General features: G+C 39.8%; 2 protein-coding genes across 2 annotated transcripts; one reads left to right on the top strand and one right to left on the bottom strand.

The window, feature by feature from the left end:
- The first annotated feature begins 438 nt into the window (after window positions 1-438).
- Window positions 439-8,426, top strand: LOC113151036 (RNA-binding protein MEX3B-like). Its single transcript, XM_026343842.1, has 5 exons — window positions 439-1,442; window positions 2,833-3,071; window positions 3,288-3,333; window positions 4,860-5,590; window positions 5,988-8,426. Exons 1-5 carry the CDS (start codon window positions 821-823, stop codon window positions 6,390-6,392), a joined length of 2,043 nt encoding a protein of 680 aa, XP_026199627.1. The 5' UTR covers window positions 439-820; the 3' UTR covers window positions 6,393-8,426.
- Window positions 8,427-10,567: 2,141 nt separating this feature from the next.
- LOC113150744 (mothers against decapentaplegic homolog 4) lies at window positions 10,568-19,492 on the bottom strand. Its single transcript, XM_026343419.1, has 10 exons — window positions 18,901-19,492; window positions 17,731-18,135; window positions 16,311-16,485; window positions 15,976-16,230; window positions 15,742-15,849; window positions 15,583-15,633; window positions 15,005-15,188; window positions 14,265-14,433; window positions 13,784-13,922; window positions 10,568-13,087 (listed from the first exon to the last, which is right to left on the bottom strand). Exons 2-10 carry the CDS (start codon window positions 17,968-17,970, stop codon window positions 12,876-12,878), a joined length of 1,533 nt encoding a protein of 510 aa, XP_026199204.1. The 5' UTR covers window positions 17,971-18,135; window positions 18,901-19,492; the 3' UTR covers window positions 10,568-12,875.
- Window positions 19,493-20,939: the final 1,447 nt, after the last annotated feature.

The following is a 20,939-nucleotide window of genomic DNA, read 5'->3' as shown; positions in this document are numbered from 1 at the left end:
CTTTTCTTGATTAATTTTCTTTTTTCTCTCCCTTCAGTCCTTGCTGATTCGACGGGCTGTGGGTGACTCATGGCAGCAGGGCCACAGATGTATTTAGTATCCTGCACATGGATAGAAAACAAAATACTTAATCAACAAAATAACATCATCAGTAAGAATATTAAATAGTGGCTGATGGAATATCACTTCTGTCTCAGTGTCATATGCTGATTCACCAAGCATGTGGCATTTTCCTCGAATCAACATAATCAGTTTCTTCATGACAGGTACCAAATAAAGCTTAAAGGCTCATTTGATATGACATGTTAAATTGTTATAAAAGACAACAATAATGTCAAAAAATGTCATATTTAAATGTCAGACATCACATTTTTTTCATCAAAGACGCATAACTCTATTCATCTACTCTGTACTATGTTACAGGTATATGTGAATGAGTGACACCCCACTAGAACCGCAACATAAAACTTGGGAATTGTAAATCAGTCACTTGCATTTTTTATCACGCATATTCGCATGCTACATACTTATAGTGTTAAATAGTTATGTTTTTGTTTGCCTTTTTTAACTTTTGCATCTGAGTGCGTCTTCCTGACAGTTGTGAGCACACGTTTGACCCCTAACTAAAGTCTCGCGTGAACAGCCCTACGAGATTACAGAGTGGGAGGGCTGAATGGAGAACTGGAGAGACAAAACAAAGGCCACACATTCCTACCAAGAGGCGCGGGTCGCTTTTTACTTCTTTTTTTTTTGTAAACCCAAACTAATTTGACTGATTACATATCGATTCCAGTTTAACGTCATTAAAAAGTTTTGCAACATGCCCAGTAGCACGTCTTTGCTGGAGACCGACGAGGGAGAGTCTGAGGTCCCACCGCCGCTAGTGCACGCTTTCGCCGGTATGGGCCTGGAGGAGCACCACGGCACCCAGAGCCCCGAACAAGCGGATGAAAGCCTCTCCTTCCACCATCATCAACTCCCTTCGGTTTCTCATTTCAATCTCATCGGTACGGTTCTAGACTTGAAACCTCTGCATAGATCGCCCTCGGGAGATGAAGTACACGTAACTGCAGCGTCCGAGGACGAAGAGCCAGAAGTTGTAGCCCCCGCTGACTCCCCGGGCTGCACCGGTAGCTCATTACTAGTGCAGGCCCACCGCCTCCAACACCTCCCATTGGGGCCGGGTGGCTCCGTGATGCCGTCCGGGATGGAACCATCTCACGTCGAGACGATCCTGTTGTACAACGGGGGAGAGCGGGATGATACTGGCGGCAGCGTCCTACCACCATTTAGCAGCATGGCGATGCTACCGTCCGGCGTGTACGCTGAGTCGGGCTACGAGACTGAGCCTTCGTTGTTGAGTCGGAGAAAGAGCGTCAACACGACCGAGTGTGTGGCGGTACCGAGCTCGGAGCACGTCGCGGAGATTGTAGGAAGACAGGGTAAGTTGATCATGGGTTTAGCGTGATTTGATTTGCTAGCTAACGTTGAGTTGCTAATGGGAGTTTGGACCAAACTTGGTGGGAAGATGGTTCAGGCACCGGTAATAAGATATAAACCAGACTAAAACAAGACAGCAAGTGAAATTAACTCCTTAAATGATTATGTTACAATATAATGTTAGCATAAAAGAGTGCATGGTTGTGATAGCCCATGTAGCTAGTAAAATTAAAGTTAGGTTAGCTAGGTAATTATGTTCAAAGTGAGACTAACCTTAACTTACTGACAATAGCACTAGCAGCAGCGACTCATTTACGCGGTATTTTACACAACTAACTGTAATATGTACTGTTTTTATATGGATATATGTCTAACTGTGTATAGTTTAATTAATACTTAACGAATATCTAACGTTACAATTAAACGAAACTACATTTGAGCACCAACAGCTTCAGCGTTCAACGTTAGCTTTACACCAGCTAGCTAGCTTAGCACTTAACGCTAACTGGGTCAACATCACCATCGCCCAACACCCCTAAGAAAAGTTTACATCACAAGTTTTTCTATCAACTTGTAGACCCCTCTGTTTCTTCATGCCTTGACAACTCGAGTATACTATGAGTGTTTTGTCCGTGATTTGCTGACACTGAGCCAGTCCTCCGCCGTGCTTTGTAGTGCAAACTAGGCTTGGCTTTGTCTGAGAGCTGTAAGGAGCAGTGTGTTGATCTCAGCTGCTTTGCCACATCAGCTGAAGTTTATAGTTAGCTCTGTGACATAATCAAGACGCCCGAGTTCAACTAAACACGATCGGCTTTTCTTAGCTATGCAACGCCTTTATCTGGTCTTTTACATAAACTTTACATCGCCCAGTTATGTGTTCGGGAGAGTGTTATTATGTCGTGCTTTGAGACCCATTGGGGGAGGTGCACAGGCTGCAGTGTTGACAACAACAGGAAATGGCTCTGGTAATGATGTTGGACTCTCAACCACAGCTAAAAGTAATATTTAATTTATAGGCTGTACAACTTTTAAATCGCTTCAGCGACAGGAAGTCTTGATTGTGCGTGTGGCATGATTTGTTCACTAACACATTACATTTGTTTAATGTTGGTAATTTTTATATTTAGAATATTCCTTTGCATTTTATTTATTTCCTACACATGAAACAGTGACACAGCAGGGTGTCACACAAAACAAAGGTGAACAGTCAAAGCAGTGATGTTGTGGTTGTATTGTGTAGGTTGGCACCACCAGAATGCCCTTTTTTACTTTCAAACACAGTCAGGAAATAGTTCTTCATTTCTTATTTGTGATTTTGGACCATGTGTGAAGAAAGTATTTGACTTAACCACAGTCTTTCACTTTTTGTCCGTCTATCTTGGCCTCCAACAGGCTGTAAGATTAAAGCACTTCGAGCCAAGACCAACACTTACATTAAGACACCAGTGAGGGGCGAGCAGCCTGTCTTTGTTGTGACAGGGCGCAAAGAAGATGTGACTATGGCCAAAAAGGAGATTCTTTCTGCAGCTGAGCACTTCTCCCTTATCAGAGCCTCTCGAAACAAGACAGGTCCGCTGTCTGTCGTAGCTGGTCCCGGGACCCCTGCTCTGCCTGGACAGACAACCATTCAGGTCTGCAAACATGTGATTAAGTCATTATGTATGTGTGTAGGTGTTGAAGACACAAAGCAGACATTATTATTCAGCGAATCACGTTAAGTGCAGTTGTTGTAATAACTAAAGTATACTACTGTTACCCAGCACAATTTGTTGTAAATGACGCACCCTGTATTTTATCCTTTGCAGAGGTTTACCCTGTAGTCACCCTGTGTCATTTCTTCCTCACAGGTCCGAGTACCATATCGTGTTGTTGGGCTGGTCGTGGGTCCCAAAGGTGGGTCTTTTGATTCATGAAGTAGTTAGATGTTATTTTGCTATGGTGGTTGGCCTCTGTAAGATTTAAACTTGGGCATTTGCATCCATGGTTATTTTTTTTTTAGCAGGAATGGAAAAACAATAAGGTTATACAATACTAGAAAAGACAGGTATGAACAGTTGTGCAGTTGCACACTATCCTCTCCAAAAGTATCATAATGGAAGGTCACTTTATTTGTATTCCATGAATATGAGATGAAAATTCAGAATTTCTCCTTTTGACAGTATTTACTCCATAAATACATTAAACGACACAGAACATGGACTTGTTTGTATCAGATCACCCAAACTTTAAATGGAGAAATCTTGTGTTTTGTAAAAGTAGGACAAGTTTCACTTCCTTATCAGAATGATTAAGATGCTCGTGAAAATGGGCTCACTATGTACAGTAAGGTTTTAGATTTGATTCACACAGTGGAACAGGGCCTGACTTTTAGAGCTGGATTGCAGCAACATCTAGGTCTTACAATGCTTGAAATCCATGCAGACATTTACAGTGATTTTAACTACGGACAACACACTTGGCAGCCTCTGTCCTTCTCTCTACAAGGCTCTGCTGTTGCAGAGGAAAAATAAGCTCTGTCATTGTTTTTAAACTGTAAAATGAATACTCCGCTATCTTTATACTAGAAGAGCGACAATGGTGTTATATGCTAAACATTATAGCTCTTTGTTTCTCTCTGCACATTTAAAGGAAATTGCCTAATGGATTCTCTAGTGTCTCTTTAGTTGCTCACAGCTTCTGAAAGAGCTTTAACATGCTCAGCTCTACTTCGGGAGATTAGTTTGCTCTCACATCAGTCTTCAACCCCATTCCCTGTTGACATTACCACCTCACTGTCAGAAAACGCTGCAAATTGAAGTGCAGTGGTTCCCAACTAAGTGTCATCAAGCTAAAGAATGTGAGGTAACAAGTCAAAATGACAATGAGGGAACCCTGAGTGGCACAAAGAAGAACAGGCAGTGTGGAATTTCAATATCCAGTGTTTACCGTTATGGAAACAGCCTCTTAGAAAAATCCGCTCTTGCGTGAAGATTGTGTCATATTAGTATTGTAATTAGTCTCCAGGATTTGTTTTTATGGTTTTGTTTAAATGGTAACTGTTGAGCTATATGTTACATTTACGTTGTTTTTTTAAGCCTATGTTTTTGGCATTTGACACTGTTTCTACACTAGACTATGGTGTCGTGGTTTTGTAGCATTATCTTTAGCCATCTGAGTCACCAGGACAGCCTGCAGTTCAGTGCTATAATTATTGCCCAGCTGTGTTTTTCTTTTCTTCTTCACACTTAATTATTATTTTCTCTTCTTAGCATGTCACTGGTTTATGCTGAGGTGTAAGTTTTTTAAGAATGTTCATGCATATTGGGTGTCAAACTGATTGTAAATGTCCAGCCTTAATATTCATGTAGCCATGTGACTAGAACAGTCATTTAAATTTGGCGTTTGAGTACACTGGTTTTGATGTGGTCTTGATCTTTCAGGGGCAACCATCAAACGCATTCAGCAACAGACCCATACTTACATCGTGACACCAAGTCGTGACAAAGAGCCAGTTTTCGAGGTCACAGGGATGCCAGAGAACGTGGACCGTGCTAGGGAGGAGATAGAGGCGCATATTGCCATGCGCACTGGAACCAGCGGGGGTATTGAAACTCCAGGTGTAGACAACAATGACTTTCAGTTCAATGGAACAGACGTCAGCTTTGAGGGTTTTGCAGCCCCAGTTAAGATGGAGGATGCTGCTTGGATTCACACAGGTGCACCATCACAGAATGGAGGAGGTTTGCTGCCAGTGAGCATCAGCGGTACTCAGCGAATTAACAGCAATATTAACAGTAGTGTCAGGATGTCTTCCCCATACCGCAACGACAGCTCCAGTTCCCTGGGCAGTGGCTCCAGCTCAACTGAATCTTTTTACGGCAGTGGGAATGGTAACCGAATGGCAGATTTTAGCCCAACCTGTCAGTTTAACGCCAATTCTAACAACAACAACAACAGTAATGGTGGCAGTACAACTTTCTGGTTTGGTGAGAACCTTCTTCCTGGGGGGCCTGAGGAGCTGGTCAGCCTGGGAGGTGGGGGGCCCTCCTCAGGATTTGACCCAATAACCATCTCCACTGCCCAAGCATCGCATCCTGCTGCACAGCCACACATCTGGAACCCCTTTGTGGACCACCAACCCTTCCCAACCTTCGATGCTTTACAGTCTCAGGTAGGTGAAATTAAATTGGAGCATACAGTGTATGAGCATCCCACGTTTAACAACAACTTTACGTGTGAGTTTTTGCCTTTTTATTATCTATTGTAGACAATATGCTAAATTTTGGAACATTTAAAATTAATATTACAATTAATGTAAAAACTAACTAACCCTAACCCTAATGCTGACAGACCTGTGTATGGTGCTACTGGTAAATCCTAAGGGCTTGTTATAAGAGGTCCAGTCTGCCCTGCACGTCTGCACAGCTGCACAGTAGTGCTTAAGTCATTTATAATTGTCACACTAACACCCTAAAAAAAACCTTCATTGAACAGTAGTACGGTGGTTAAAACATTTTGTGGGTTTTAAAAGCTGTTTTAATAATGAGTGGTCTCATCAATGTTTCCAGACCAGTCTACCTGGGACGCCCCGGCTCTCTCCAACCTTTTCTGGTACAGAAGCCTTAGAGCACCCTCAGGCCCAGCGTGTTGATCGGGGGCCTTTTAGCTCGACCCTCGATGCCCACAGGTTCCCCTCTTACAGCTCTGCCTTCTCATCTTCTGGTGAAAGCACCGCCTCCTCCTCTTCTCCTCCTGAATCGTCCCTCTCCTTTCGACTGGGGCTTGGATCAGCAGGGAGAGGACAAGAGATATGCATCCACTGTATGGATAACCAGGTGATCGCTGCTTTGGTTCCCTGCGGGCATAAGCTTTTCTGCCTAGATTGTGCCACCCAGATATGCCAGGGCCCAGAAGGTGCGTGCCCTGTGTGCCTGTCACCGGTCACACAGGCCATTCAGCTCCGCAACATGTGATTGTTTTCTTTTTCCAAATCAGTTTACTTTTATAACTGATGAGAGATCAGTCCCCCTAACACTTCCAATTAGAAAACGGGGAAGTTACAAAAATTGATCCAGAATCGGTGTCTAGTTGTGCCCTCATGCCATTTTTCCAAACTGGTGTTAACATAGGAGATGAAGAATAGGGTGAATAAGGAATGATCCGTATTTAGGGCATGGGTTAGGGGGGTTCAGCCTGTTCTTGTGCCTGAAGTCTTCTACCATGATTGATTGATCAATGGGAAATCCTGCATGTAGCAGTGGGTGGGATGGGTTTTTTTTTTTTCTTTTTCCCTGAAACATCCAGTTATCAGTTTCTAATTTTTTTATTAGTTTTTTTCCTTAAATGTCGTTTTAATTATTAGATACATAATGTTGGCATCTGATTTCATTTTTGTTTTTTGTTTTTGTCTACATCTCAAAGTTTTAATCCTTTTTTGCTACAGTTGCTGCTACAGTTGTTTTATGAGCGGAAATATGACCTATCCCCTTTGAATTGCCTCTCAATTATTGTGCTCATGGCAGGACTAAGAGGAGGTGTGCATATTTGCATAAATTACCTGCATATGACTATGTCTGAGTTATTAAGGTCCTGGTTACCACAGGATTTGAACACCACAGTAAACTGGCTACATTATCCTGGCAAATGCCACTCAAGCCCACATCATTTGCATAATTCTTACGAGTCTAGTGAAGTGTGTCTGTGCTACTTCCAGGAATTCATGTTTACGTGCTACAGATCATAAATCAGAACTTTTGGATATCACTGATACTAACAGTGTATTCATATCCATATAAACACACTCACAGTTGTTTTTAACCCAAGTGGGTGAAACTCCAATAGCAACATCTTGCTGTTTCTTTCTTTGCCACACTAGAACTAACAGGCGGTAACTCCTTTTTGTAGAGTACCAGTATGTTGCACCACGTCAGAATCGCCACGTTGCTTTTCCATCTCTATTTTTGAGAAAAACTGTTTACGGTCAACTCGTGCCTAATTCTGTTGTGAGTAAAAAAACAAAACAAAAAAACAACTGGTCCAGTGGACGCACAGTGTTGTTTTGTCTTAAAACAAACTTGTGGCCTTTTGGGAAAGCCTCTAATTAGCTGATAACAGAATCTACAAATCCAGATAGGACACAAGACCGACTGAAGTCTTGGTGTAGCTGTCGAAGTTCAATCTCGCAAACACTTCTTTTTGGAACAAAGGTTATATCACAGGGATGCTTTCTTTTGCTTCCTATTTTGCTGAGCCACAGGTATTTATGACTTAATGCTTTTTAATGCCAAACACTCCCATTTAGTTTTGCATATTTTCTCCTTCTTTTTTTTTTTTTCTTTTTGTATATATCTTGCCTAGGTCCTGGTTTGTGAGACCATGTGCTGCCGGCCATGGTTTTTCAGCCAGAAAGATATATACAGCTTGTACCTATTGGAAACATTCCTCCACTCATGTATTACACTGACCTTTTAAAGGTTTAAGTATACTTTATCAATACTTAAACGTGAGAGACATGAGAGCTGATATACTATGAAACTCGACTATGAAGACAGTTGTAATCTGGAACAAATCCCCGTACTGTACAGATTGGCTGCTGACTTCTCAGCCATCTTGATAAGATCCTTGTCTTGAATGTTCTTTCTCATGAACTGCTCCACCCTGTGGCTGTCCTGTCACAGCCATTTGATTTTACGTTGTTATTGGTGAGCAGTCAGCAAAATCATTTCTTTTGTCTACAGGCCTATGCAAAACTCATCTCAGTACGTTAACTACTACGGGAATCTCTAGATAAATGAAACTCCTCTTAATTAGAGAGCTCAAACAATCTTGGGCTTTTAACTTGTAGACAGACACTTCCCTTTTGTTTTTTCTACTACATTCTAATCAAGGTTAAGCATCATTGCCTGCTTTAATACACCACACTGTCTCGATGGTACACACTATGCTCCTCAACTAATTACCTATTGTCTAGATTATTACACTATTCACCACTTGGGACTCGAAACACCCCCCCAAAGTTAGAAGTTGGTGGAAATCGTCCGAAATGTTTGGTTTAAACACCAGAGTCTCTAGATTTAGCTGTGGGGGATACATTTCATAGAGAAGCAGCTGGAATAATTTCTTCTTGGACTGTGCTGACACTACATGAGGTCAATACTGTCGCTTTATTGTGCAGACATTGGACCATAGTCCCTCTAGCATCCCAGCTGCAAACAGTATTTGGGAGTTATTTTATTGCTTAGCTGTTTTTTAAATGTTACTTCTACCCGGATGATTGAGCTTTCATGAGGAAATTGAACCAAATGAGTCCCACAAGTGCAAAAACAAAAGTCATCTGCTTGTGCCCCCCTCTCCTGTCCTTTTTATTTTACTTCTCTCATCTCGATGAAGGGTCGATATCTCTTTGCTCTCTTTCCCCCACTGAGGGAATGCAATACACTGTCGGCCCTCAGTTTATTGACATCAATCTATTGACATTTTGTGTATGTATTATATAAATATTACTGTTAATGACTGATAAATATACAGAACCTTTTATTTTGTTACATTTCATATATATATAAATAAATATATCTATATTAAAAATGTTTACAATAAGATTTTTAATTTTTAATTTTATTATTTTTTTTTACTTTTTTTGAGTGATTCAGTGAATGAAGTGCTGGAAACCCAGAAATGTTGCAGGAGAGTGTCAGTGCTATCTGCTTGTATTCTAGCTATTAGTTTACAGTATTGATGATAATAGTATTGTTGGCTGCCGTTTAACCTAGTGGAAAATGGAATGTGCATCACAAGCATGTCTTCATAATGTAAAACGTCACACTGCAACTGTAAAAAGGCCAAGGATTCAAGCTGCCTGTTATGTCTGTACGCCACCAAATTAAGAACGGTATACTGTAAATGTATCTTAGATGATCTATACATAAATACGTATATTGTTAAGCTGTACCAACAGTTCAAAGTATTTGCTAATTTTACTTTTACACTTTTGTTATGTATATGTAGAGGGAGTCTTATGGCATATAAATTCTTCAAATTGAGTCAGGAGTTTAAAAGCAGACTATATTTTATAATGGCCTTTTAAGTTATTGTGGCCAAAGCACTGATATTATATATTTGCTGTAAAGAGAATTTAAGAGTTTTATTTTTCTGATATTAAAGTTACTTAATAAAGACGGTTTCATTTAAAGCCACATCAGACTACTGTGATTCATTCAAATGTTGTTTAATGTTCTTACAATTGCTGTCCATATTCTGCAGGATCCTCATTTTGATGTAGTCCACTAACTAATAAACCTACTAGTTCCTTATGAGGGTTTTATAATTTTAAACTTTATATATCTTTTTCATACGTTATAAAAATTTATATTAAATACCCGTTTCATAGTCGTACTAGCCAAGTTTTTGGAAAACCAGTAGGGTCTATATGGCCTAGATTTATTAAACAGATCATAGTAATATGTAATAATAATAAACATTAGTGGGATCTGGACAATCCCACTTTTAGTTTGAGTGTATAATGTATCCTAACAGCCTCCAGTTACATACAAGAACCACTGACTCATCACTGCAGCTGTAATTTAAAAACACATTTTTGTTTTGTGACGCTGTGGGAACAGTCTACTGGTGCACTAAGTTGAGTGACTTCATGTAATTCTCAGCATTGCTTCTCTTCATTTCAACCAGAGCAAAGCTGTAATCAGACTGCGGACACCTGTTAGCAGGACTGAACCTGGGTGGGGCAACAGTTCTTACCACTACACCTCCATACTGCCCCGCAACAGCATTTAGTTTCTTCGTAAACATATTACCCTGTTAAGAAAATGAAACGCTGGGCAGTTAGAGAATACCAGGCCATGTTTAATTATAGACTCTCACATAAGACATACAGGTAAAGTTTAAATCTGTCACAGTAGTCAACATCAACTCGTCTGAGCTGTGTCTGTAGCCTACCATAATCACTGCAAGTCATAGAAAAACATCTGTCCACTTTCAAGCCCAACAGAATGTAAATGATTATTTCTGCAGAGAATTCAGTAATATATCACACAATTCCTGTCATTTGATCGATCAGATGCATAATTACATGAACATGTTCCAAACTCTGACTCTTTCTCCCTGATGTAGGACAACCTTTTTAAAATAATGCTTGAAGAAAATCATACTGAAATAATCAAAGACAAAGGGGAACAGAGCAACCCATTTCTTAAACAGCTTGACAGCAGCTCACATTTACAACTAAACCTTCTCGACAAATCCAATTCCAGCTGTAACTCAGCAACACAATAAAGGTAACAAAATGTCACCTGTTTAGGGACGTGACTGATGTACAGGAGCTACTTTAACATGATCAGAAAGATTATTCAAGGTATGACCATCTGGTGAAAACCAAACCAGCCTTTAAAAACTGTAACAAACCGTATCACGTGGAGTGTGAGGCTAAGGCAGAGAGGGGGGGGGGTTGCGTTGAAATTAAATCATTTCTGTGAGACACGTGACAGATAAAACTTCATGCTTGTAATTCTATGCTCTCAGGAAGCTGCACACAACTGAAGCAGTTACTGTTCTCATACAAAATCAAGTTTTGGAGACACCTTTAGGAGTTTAGCTGCTACGAAATTAGTTTTTATCATTAATTATTTTACATTAGTTTTGACTACATAGCTTTTCTCTATAAGCCTTTATTTTCTATTTTCATAATCCAGCAACACACAACAGTATACAGCAGGTGCTGAGATTTCTGCTCCTGAAATAGCCCAGTTTCCCTGTGTAATGCAGCGGAAGTGAAATACTCTATTTTGAAAAGAGAGCAGGAAGAAGGGGATCTATTTGCCACTAAAATTCATGCAAATGTTGACATGCATTTACAAAAACAAAGTTATTTACATGGATTAAAAAGAAAAGAATGCAAATCCAAAAGGAAAAAACAATCACAAACGACTAAGAGAAACCGAAAGGGCATAAAAAGGTGTCTTAGTGTTACATATGTTCATACAAATGCATCACAATGTTGCCTCTGCTCACAATCTTACATAAAGTATCAACCCACTTCTTCAATCCCTTATCTATATCACAGGACAACAATCTCAAAATAAGGGTTACTGGATTAAAAACAACAAAATAAAGTGCTAAAATATAATACAATTAAAATTAATAAATGTTACAAAAATAAAACCAAGAAAATATATCAATATTGCTGGGAAACTGTCTTAAATTCTCTTATCCTTGTCAGTAAACTATAGACAAGACCTGGATCAAGTAGTATTTTAGTGGGCTGAAGTTATAATATATGTACATTGATGCTAGTGTAAAGATCATGCTCCAAGATTAAAAAAAAAAAAAAAAAAGATAAAATGAATACAAATAAAAGAAGAAACCCTCTAAATTAACTTAACTGGGGCAAAGTTCAGCAGCTGCCTGGATGTCTCGCTGTCATGATCTTAGACTTACAGTGTGTTTTTGGTTAATAGTAATATTTTTGCACATCTAAAATCAACTGTCTCTTCTCTGCTTCTCACCTCTATCTTATTTAGCCAAAAGCATCTCAGCTGTTTTCTTGTCTCATAGTGAGAGAACGCAGGAAGCTAAAAAAAAGGTGTACGAGATTCAGCATAATAAAAGAGGGTGTTTTCCAAACCAGTAACCAGTAAAGATAGTCACTGGATACCCACCAGACAGGGACGTGAAGCTTTTGAGGCAGCAACCCACAGGCTGGAAGTCTGCTTTAAACACAGTGCATGTCATTTCATTCTGAACGTCTGTGACAACCTGGTCCAGCTGGGTGGTCCGCAGCCCTGTCCTGTGGCTGAGAGACAGAGATCAGCACGATGCAGTGATTCTTACAGTCTTCTATTCAGCTTGACAGCTGACTGAACTTGCTTATCATCCCAGGTGCAAAGCAGTCTGTTCCAGCTTGACAGAAAAATGATACAACAGAAAACCAGCAGTACTCTGGTGCCCACACACTGTCTGTGAGTTCTACATCTCATCACACACTGAACAGCACTCAGATGTTCAGTGAGTCTAATGTCCGTCAGTAGTTGGTGACTGCAGACGACAGGGACACTGAGCAGTCGATTTACATTCCAGTTTCGTGTTCTCTATGTAATCTATGTGCGGGTTGTGGTGCTTTATAATTGTAGTTACCTTTCATGTGTTTTTCTAGTCCTACAGTTCATTCTTCCAGTCTTCACAATCAAAGCCATCTATTAAAAATATGGATAAACACATTTAATAAATGGCTCTGGTTCATTTTAGTGTCGCTCTTATTTAAAAAGTCAATGTAGGGGCCACAGTGCACAAAGGTGTCTGAAACACACCTGAAGTTTTTTTTGTTTGTTTTTTTTAAGTGGGACTGCTTCAGCTGTTTCACTGATGTCTCCACCTAAAACAGTCCACTGAGGAAGACTTTCCATTGTCAGTGTGTGCTGCAACGTGATGCAGCAATTCTAAAGATCTCAGTCCAGAGGTTGGGGGTCTGCTATAGGCATAGTGTGCAGAACCTCATCCAGTAACTGTAGAGCCCTGTGCAGGTGGATCTCGATCCAGCAGGGGGTCTCCTTGATGCTCTGTCGGGGGTAGTCGGGCCCCCACCCCTTAACAAAACTCATCCTGAGAATACACAACCTCCTGAGGTCGTCTACCCCAATACCAGCTGCTGCTGATAGACCTGAGAGGACAGGGAGGAGAGGGAGTCACAGTCAGGTCAGTGTGATGCTGAATATGTTCACCTCAAATCCAAACCAATGTGCTTGTCATTCCAATCTCAGGAAATAGTGAATGCAATTTCATGAACCCAAAAGTGTTTGATTTCAACTGATTCCTATTAACTACAGTTGAGACTGTTTGTTGACTATTTGAGTGATGAAGTCAAATTTTACAAAATCCCTGATTTTTCTTCTCAAACATTAAACATTTACTGGTTTTCTTAGTTTTTGTAAACTCAATACATTTGGACAGTTTGTCAGATAAAACAACAATCTAAATACATTAGGTTGTGATTGTGTGGGGCATCTGCACAATTTTAAACAAACTTTGAAGGAAGGTTGCGCTCTGTGGTCTAAAGGAGCCGATTAATCACTGATGACATGTACTTGTCATTTTGTCATTTAGTTTAGTAAAGCTATCACACTTTGTTCCTTTAAAAGTGAGTGATTCTAAACGAATATTCGTTTAAACAAGAGAACTGCGAGAAGATTAAATCAACTCTTTTCTTATGTAACTACACAGCTCACACACTCTCTGCCCACTGGCAATAAAATTTACATCAACATTGCAACAGAAAGCTGGAACGGCTGCCATGCTGCCTCTACTTTCCACTATTTGTGTGTGAATGTGTGTTTGTTTTGCAATTACTGTATCTTACTAATAGCTGGAGCTATGCCTCCTACTGATCCAGGTCCAGGAATATTTCCAGCCACAGCTGCTGCTTGAGCTGCTGCTGCTGCTTGGGCAGTAGCAGCCTGCTGTTGCATCTGTCTGTGGCACTGACGAAGGTCAAACACCTGGCAGGAGAGAAGAAACTTTAAATACTCTACACAGAACAGTAATCAGCCCCCTGCACTGGAAATGTAAATAACATCAAAGGTGGCCAATCAGGGAGAAACTCAGCCAGAGCTCAGAGAGCTTTGTGGGGATTTAGGCACATGATTAGTCTTAATGAGAGCAGAGAGGAAAAGAAGGCAGGATGCATTTTATGTGAAATACACATCACTATATTAGGAAATATAATGTTGTTAAAAGGTTAAATACAAAAAAAGAGATGTCTATTTTCAGAAAATGCCCAAATTGAGTGATTTTGCAGCTCATTTACATGTGAATATTATAATGGAGTTTAACGTCCTCACCTTGATGTAAGCACTGGGGTAGATTTTGTGAACGGCGTCTCCGGGAGCTCGGCCCGCCTCCCTGTCAAGGTAGTAACTCTGGACAAACACGGCGTGATCGCTGAGGCATCGCACCCACACGTCCCCCTCACCTTTACACTCCAGCTGGACCCCTTTTCCAATGTGAAGCCTAAGGGAGGGGAAAGACAACAGTATGAGATAAAAAAAAAACAAGAAATATACCAGTAACAATCTTTCATGTCATAGTTGCCCTAAATGTTTTTCACAACCTCCTTGCCCATATTGACAACATGAAGATTCTTGGTTCCATCTCAATATTCACAATTGGGCTATCTGGTAGTTGCTAATATGCATAAGTGCCTGTGCCTTGCTAAGTACATATTCGGTTTTCAATTTTGATATTCAAATGTTCTCTTTTAAAAAACTAAATGTGAGAAATTGGTAATAAGTGCCATTACAAACAGGCCAAAAATTTATGAAAATTGAGTAGTGCTGCGATGTGTCATTCTAAGACATGCAAACAATATGCAAGGTACTCATTAAAACACTTCTCTACTGAAAAACTTGTGGTATGAAATAATCCAAAGGACATCTTTAAGTAAACAGGAAGGTAAAAAAGGAACTAAGTTTAAGGAAGAAGTGTTGCACTTCTAAAACACACAATATGGTGGCAGTGGGACTTCAATCAGCACAGCTGGTCTAAATTTTAATAACTCTTAGCTGGTAATTGTGTCACGTACCTTGCTCTCTCAATAGCCTCAGTACGATGCACATTACTGAGCTGGCCCAGACAGAACCTGTCTCCTCCCGAGGGGTCGACATAGCCATCAACAGTCACAATAGGGCAAGAAGAAGGCACCTTAAATGTCTCTCCGACTTGAACATCCATCTCAAAATAAGCAATGGAACACCAGTAGTCTGGAGCTGAAACAGAGAAAAAACCTCATGTAAATTTTAAGTCATAATTAGAAGTGAATTACAGTGCTGCACCTTCTCACAATTTCATCTTTATATTTCATTTCATTTCATTCATTTCATCTGAATTTCTTTTTATGTCATTTAAAAACTTTAAATGGGAATATAAAGAACAAAATTAAACCAAAAGCACTGTATCCTCAAGTGGCCTCTCAAACCTGTGATATGATAATGGTATAAACACTGTCTTCAGCAAGGGTAAATTATACCCAACAAGGACAGTAATCTAAAGTGGAGAAAATGGCACAGAAAAATGTTTTGTATACTAGTGTCAATAATACTCACACATATTCTAATATTCAGCATGAAAATCTCATGCAGATTATTGTACTTGTGTTCTCACCTGGATGATTGGATATAGGGGGCTGAAAGGCGAGTTCATTATGCACTGGCCCTGAGATAAATGAAAGTAAAGTCAGTCACCCACAATATATGTATCTACATACTGTATGTGATTTTGTTAGAGAGTTAACTTACAGCTCTAGAAACAGTGTGTACTTACAGTAGTGTGTCGGATGTGGCATAGGAGGGTGGTGCTGAAGGTGACCATTGGTGTGGTGGGGTATGTTGGGAGTGAAGCTGCTGTTCCTAGACCAGGTAGAGCTGGCACCTGACAAGGAGAGTAAAAGTTAGATTGAAAGAGAGTGCAGCGTGTAAAGTCTTCAACAGATTACAGATTACAGCCACATACTACCTGTACAAACACACATAGCAATATTTTACAATTTTATCTTACTGCCTGATCCAGCCGCAATGGTAGGGAAGGATGATGATGATGCAGAGGTGGAGGCCTCAGCAGGTGGGAGCAGGTTTGGCGTTGCAAATGATTCAGAAGGGGCTGGGCGGCTGCCGGATGGAGGGTGCTGGATGGTCTGGATGGAGTGCCCTCCCTCGATTGAAGGTAGACTCTGTTGTCCATCGAAGTCATATTCATCCTTAACCATCAGTGCTGAGCTTGGCCCAGAACTGGTCAGGGTCAGTCCTGATAAGTCTGTCGACCAAAAAATAGATGCTGAAAGAGAGAACTGAAAACTGAAACTTATTTATTTATTTAAATGCTGGATTATTTACCTATGCCAGGAGATACCACTCTCTCATAGTGGTAGGGGTTGACACACACGCTGTCACACTTGAGGTCAAAGGCAAACTGGCAGTATTTGACGTGCTTCAGTTCATTTTTATGCAGGTCAGGCCACCGCCACAGTCGGGCATAGATTACATGAGGGAAGCCTTTACGTCCCGCCACCTGGGAACAACAACACAGAGAAGGGAAAGTAATAAATTTAATTGTAAAGACAATGTCATTAGGACTGGGGTCAAACGTAGTGTTAAGTCAATTATTGAAGAATATACCTTGTTTTTAGACGAACAGCATGTCAAACAACAAATACAAACAGGCCAAAATGCTTTAAATGTTTTCAGCACAATTAACGGGCTTTGAACTTTGAACTTAATCTAATTAGTTGTTATACTGCGTTAAGGAACGAATGTCTCATACACTGCCTGTCCAAAAAAAAAACAAAAAAACAAAAAGAAGTCACCACCTGGATTTAACTAAGCAAATAAGTAAGAGCCTCCCATTGGATAATTACTGCATGGATGATTATTTTTCAGCTGGCAACAAGGTATTTAACTCTAACTGATCCAGTGTGTAACTTCTTATTTCTTAAACAACCATGTCTGAAAACACATCCTGTGGTTGTGGAAAATATGTTAATCTGTTTCAGAAGAGTCAAATTATTGTCATGAATCAAGCAAAGAAAACATCTAAGGAGATTGATGAAACTACTAAAACTGGGTTAAGAACTGTCCAATGGAAGAAGGTCATTTGGTCTGATGAGACCAGATTTACCCTGTTATAAAGTGATGGGTGCATCAGGGTAAGAAGTGATGCACCCATCATGTCCAGTGCCTACTGTAAAAGTCTGTGGGGGCAGTGCTATGATCTGGTGTTGCTACAGGTCTAGGTTCCGCAACGTTATGTGTCCAAAGAATGAGGTCAGCTGACTACCTGAATATACTGAATGAACAAGTTATTACATCAATGGATTTTTTTCATCCCTTCCTTGGATGTTGTTAGAACTGAAACAAAAACTGTTAATGTTTATTAGCTAAAGGTTTTCAAATGTGAAGTGCAAATGCAGATGTGATTTGATGCTTTACATAGCCTTGTGTGATACTCAGCTATAATCTTTGAGTTTCAAATTGTCAGATTTGAAACATGAAGATGCTATATGGGTTTTGGAAGATTATAATTAGTAAAATTAGATAAGAATTAGAATAAGTATAATTAGAAAAGTATTTTTCACTATTGTCCAATATAAATAAAATAAAATGATGGGTTTTATTCACAATTGATAAAACAACAACAATAGCAACAAAACAAAACAAAACAAAACAAACAAACATGTTTTGTTCAAACATAACTTAAATGATAATAAGTACATTCTTTCACATTCAAGTGTGTGGTATTGTTGTAGCACTGGCCTACCTGCAGCCGTCCATCAAGTGTCCTCTGAATGGTCACACACTTGCTGGGATGGGCTCCGTTGGTGGTAATAGCTGTGATGAGGGAGTCCAGCTCATCTTTTTTCTCCTTCAGCTTCTTCACCAGGCTTTCAATGGCTCGCTTGGCAAATGTCTCGCTCTCACCGCCCTGTCTGTGGCACATGAGACTGTGCACGATGCTCAGGCAGGCGTCGTTGCTGGTAGGTGTGTTGGTGATTGACATCTTGATTTATGTTGCTTACTGCACTTTCTGAGAATATGTATGTTGACACAGTTTCACATCATCAGGAAGCTGGAGCAAAAACAATCTTCACTGGGTTGATAAAAAGCCGCTGGTACTTGTAGCAGAGGTGTGAATACAAATCTTATCAGGAGGAAATGACGAGATCTGAAAAGAGACAATGACAGGCATGCTTTTGATGAACCTGATTTACATAAATCGAATGACAGATCCATCTGGTATGTTTCCCCTCTATAAATATTAATAACATAACTATAAACAGTTAACACCTGTCTCAGCACTATTTTAAAACAACATTATACCCTGTATGAAACACTGCATGGATGTAAAAAATGTTTGCAAGGTTTTTGTTTTAGACAACATCTGATACCTTAGTTTATCTAATAAACTGGCAACTGAATGTATACTGGCAGAGAAATAGGCTGTTTACTACCACTTCACTAGAGGTTAGTCAAAACAAACAGTACAAAGATGTCACTCTGGACATGAGATTAACACTTGCAGAACATAATAACTTGCAGTCTACATCTAATATTTTTAAATAACTGTTACTTAACCTAAGACAACAGAAAAATGCTACTTACACCTTACACACAAATAATGAAAATCCAATGACCACCTAGGTTTTAATAATTATAATAGTGTAGCTAAAACCCACAGTGGCCATTTTTTGCCTTCAGAACTTTTTATTTTGATACTTTTCTGTAAATGCATATGTTTACTTAGCTAACATTTCACGACTCACGAGCTTTAATGAGTTATTTCAACAACGTAGAACTTTTTTTGTCAATGAAAACTGTGATTATTTCTACAACAAACTCGATAAACACAGTGTTTTAATTTACTGCTAGTTGTTTGCCAGAAGACATGCACCAGAAATTGTAAAGCTGGAAAATGACAACAGTAGCTCACCAAAGACGAGCTGACGTGAAGGAGCAGCCGTTTCTACGTGTCCGGTAGAGTTTAGAAAAAGACACAAGTGTTTTTCTGGAATAAAAACTAAGTTTAGGTGTCGAGCTCTCCGTCCTCCTGTTAGCTAGTTAGCGGCGCCGCTCTGGCTGCTTCGCCTCTGGAAGCTTCGTCAAGTTACTGCCAACGGACCAAATCAGGCGGAAGTACGCCCACCTACTCTTCAAAATAAAAGTGAATCTTCTTAAATACGAATGGGTTATACTGTGGTATAACAAACTAAAGTTAACTAATGATTCAATTTATGTTCATTTAGATTTCCTCCACTAGCTGCTCAGTAACAAAACATCTGTTTAAAAACATCCTTCATTTTCCAACCCAAGGTAACATTTTATTATGTCTTGTTTGTAAGGTATTTAATCATTTTCTTTGGCACAAACAGCCGTACTGTAAGACACAGCTTAAGGGGCTTTAAAAAAAAAACAAAAACAAAAACCCGACATAAACTGAATCTACATCTATTCCAACTCCAATAAACGATTTATCATTTTGTGTCATTTTAAAATACAGTAACAAGAAAAAGTATGTGAATATATATATTTATAGCTTTCTATAAAATTGGCTAGAGCTACTTCGACTGACAAAAACCACTAAAGCTTTTTGAGTTTGTTCTGCACATGAAGAACACTCTTATGTGACCAGTACCAAAAGGAGCTTTCAGAGGATCTACAGTCAATTAAGAATTGTTATTTTACAAAAAGCTAGAAAAGGGTTACAGAGTGATGTCAAATACTTTAGAAATTCACCAGTCTACAGTTAGGCAAACAACCTACAAATAGAGACACTTTGGGATTGTGGCTACTCTAACAAGCAGTGGGCAGCCAGTCATAATGACCCTAAGGACACAACAGACACTCATCAGTGAGGTAAAGAAACAACCCAGAGTATCAGCCAAAGATTTAAAGGCATCGGTGGAACTGGCACAGTAGGTAAAACATTAAACAAGCAGGGTGTCTATGGCAGGGCACCATGAAGGAAGCTGCTGCTTACTAAAAAGAACATTGCTGCACGCCTGAAGTTTGCCGAAGAGCAGTATTGACATACTGGTTTGTGGACTAATGATACTACATCAAACTATTTGGAAAGAACACACAATACTACATCTAGCATTAAAAGGTCACTACACATCATCAAGTATGGTGGAGGAAGCATCATGATTTGGGTCTGCTGTGAACAGGTGACCAAGGGTTCACATACTTTTCCCACAATCATTATGAGGTTTTTATAGTTGTTTTCAATAAAGATATGAAAGATGAGATTTTTTGTTCACATTTTATGACAAATTCATGTAGAACACCATGAAATTCCAAAAGGTTCACATACTTTTTCTTGCCAATGTAACTAATACCAAAATTCCTGCCTCTTTACTGTGTACATCAACAACAAAACAAAAACATCAACAGTCATAGCCATACATAAATATTGTAAATTATTTTTTTGAATAATTATTAGTAACTGTTTATAATAAAACAGATGTTTTGGACTATTTGGAACTACTATTCTCAACAACATTTCATTTACCATCTGTTCAGGTTATGTGAATCACTGCTCATGTACGGTTTTATTTTGAAGAGCACAGCCGGATTCAGATTTCTATACATTGTCCATCGACTTGCTCGTTAGCTGCCTGCTACTGAAAACATCAGCTAGCACCGATGATTGTTGATAGCAATCTGGCTAATGTAGCATGCTACCGTTAGATTAGCAGGCGGGTTTGTTTATTATAGTCAGTTCCACAGGACACGAGTTTGTTGGCCACTTTCTTTGATAGACACCAACAAAAGACCAACATGTTACCCTGAAAACTGTTGGTTAGGGATCGTTGTAGAGTTTAAAATGGTAAAACAATGAACTGCTACCTGGAGTTAGCTGGTGTGGCAGCTAACAGGAGCCCTGCCTCTGCCCCAAGTTACCGTGCCGACGCAGCCAGCGGTGGGGGTGTGCTGATCCTGTGTCTTTCCTGATTGGATTATCCTCATCAG

This window comes from Anabas testudineus, chromosome 9, assembly GCF_900324465.2.
Source record: "Anabas testudineus chromosome 9, fAnaTes1.2, whole genome shotgun sequence".
NCBI lineage: Eukaryota > Metazoa > Chordata > Actinopteri > Anabantiformes > Anabantidae > Anabas > Anabas testudineus.
The sequence above is the reverse complement of the archived record's forward strand: the minus strand, read 5'-3'. Positions and strand labels throughout refer to the sequence as shown.

Bases quoted from the DNA above. Each gene is read 5' to 3' on its own strand.
- LOC113151036 (XM_026343842.1), top strand. From the start codon at position 821: ATGCCCAGTAGCACGTCTTTGCTGGAGACCGACGAGGGAGAGTCTGAG. The intron at 3,334-4,859 runs GTGGGTCTTTTG...TTGATCTTTCAG, and splicing joins GCTGGTCGTGGGTCCCAAAG to GGGCAACCATCAAACGCATT. The intron at 5,591-5,987 runs GTAGGTGAAATT...CAATGTTTCCAG, and splicing joins TCGATGCTTTACAGTCTCAG to ACCAGTCTACCTGGGACGCC.
- LOC113150744 (XM_026343419.1), bottom strand. From the start codon at position 17,970: ATGTCAATCACCAACACACCTACCAGCAACGACGCCTGCCTGAGCATC. The intron at 16,231-16,310 runs GTAAATAATCCA...TTTGGTCGACAG, and splicing joins AGTGGTATCTCCTGGCATAG to ACTTATCAGGACTGACCCTG. The intron at 15,189-15,582 runs GTGAGAACACAA...TCTCTGTTTCAG, and splicing joins CCCTATATCCAATCATCCAG to CTCCAGACTACTGGTGTTCC.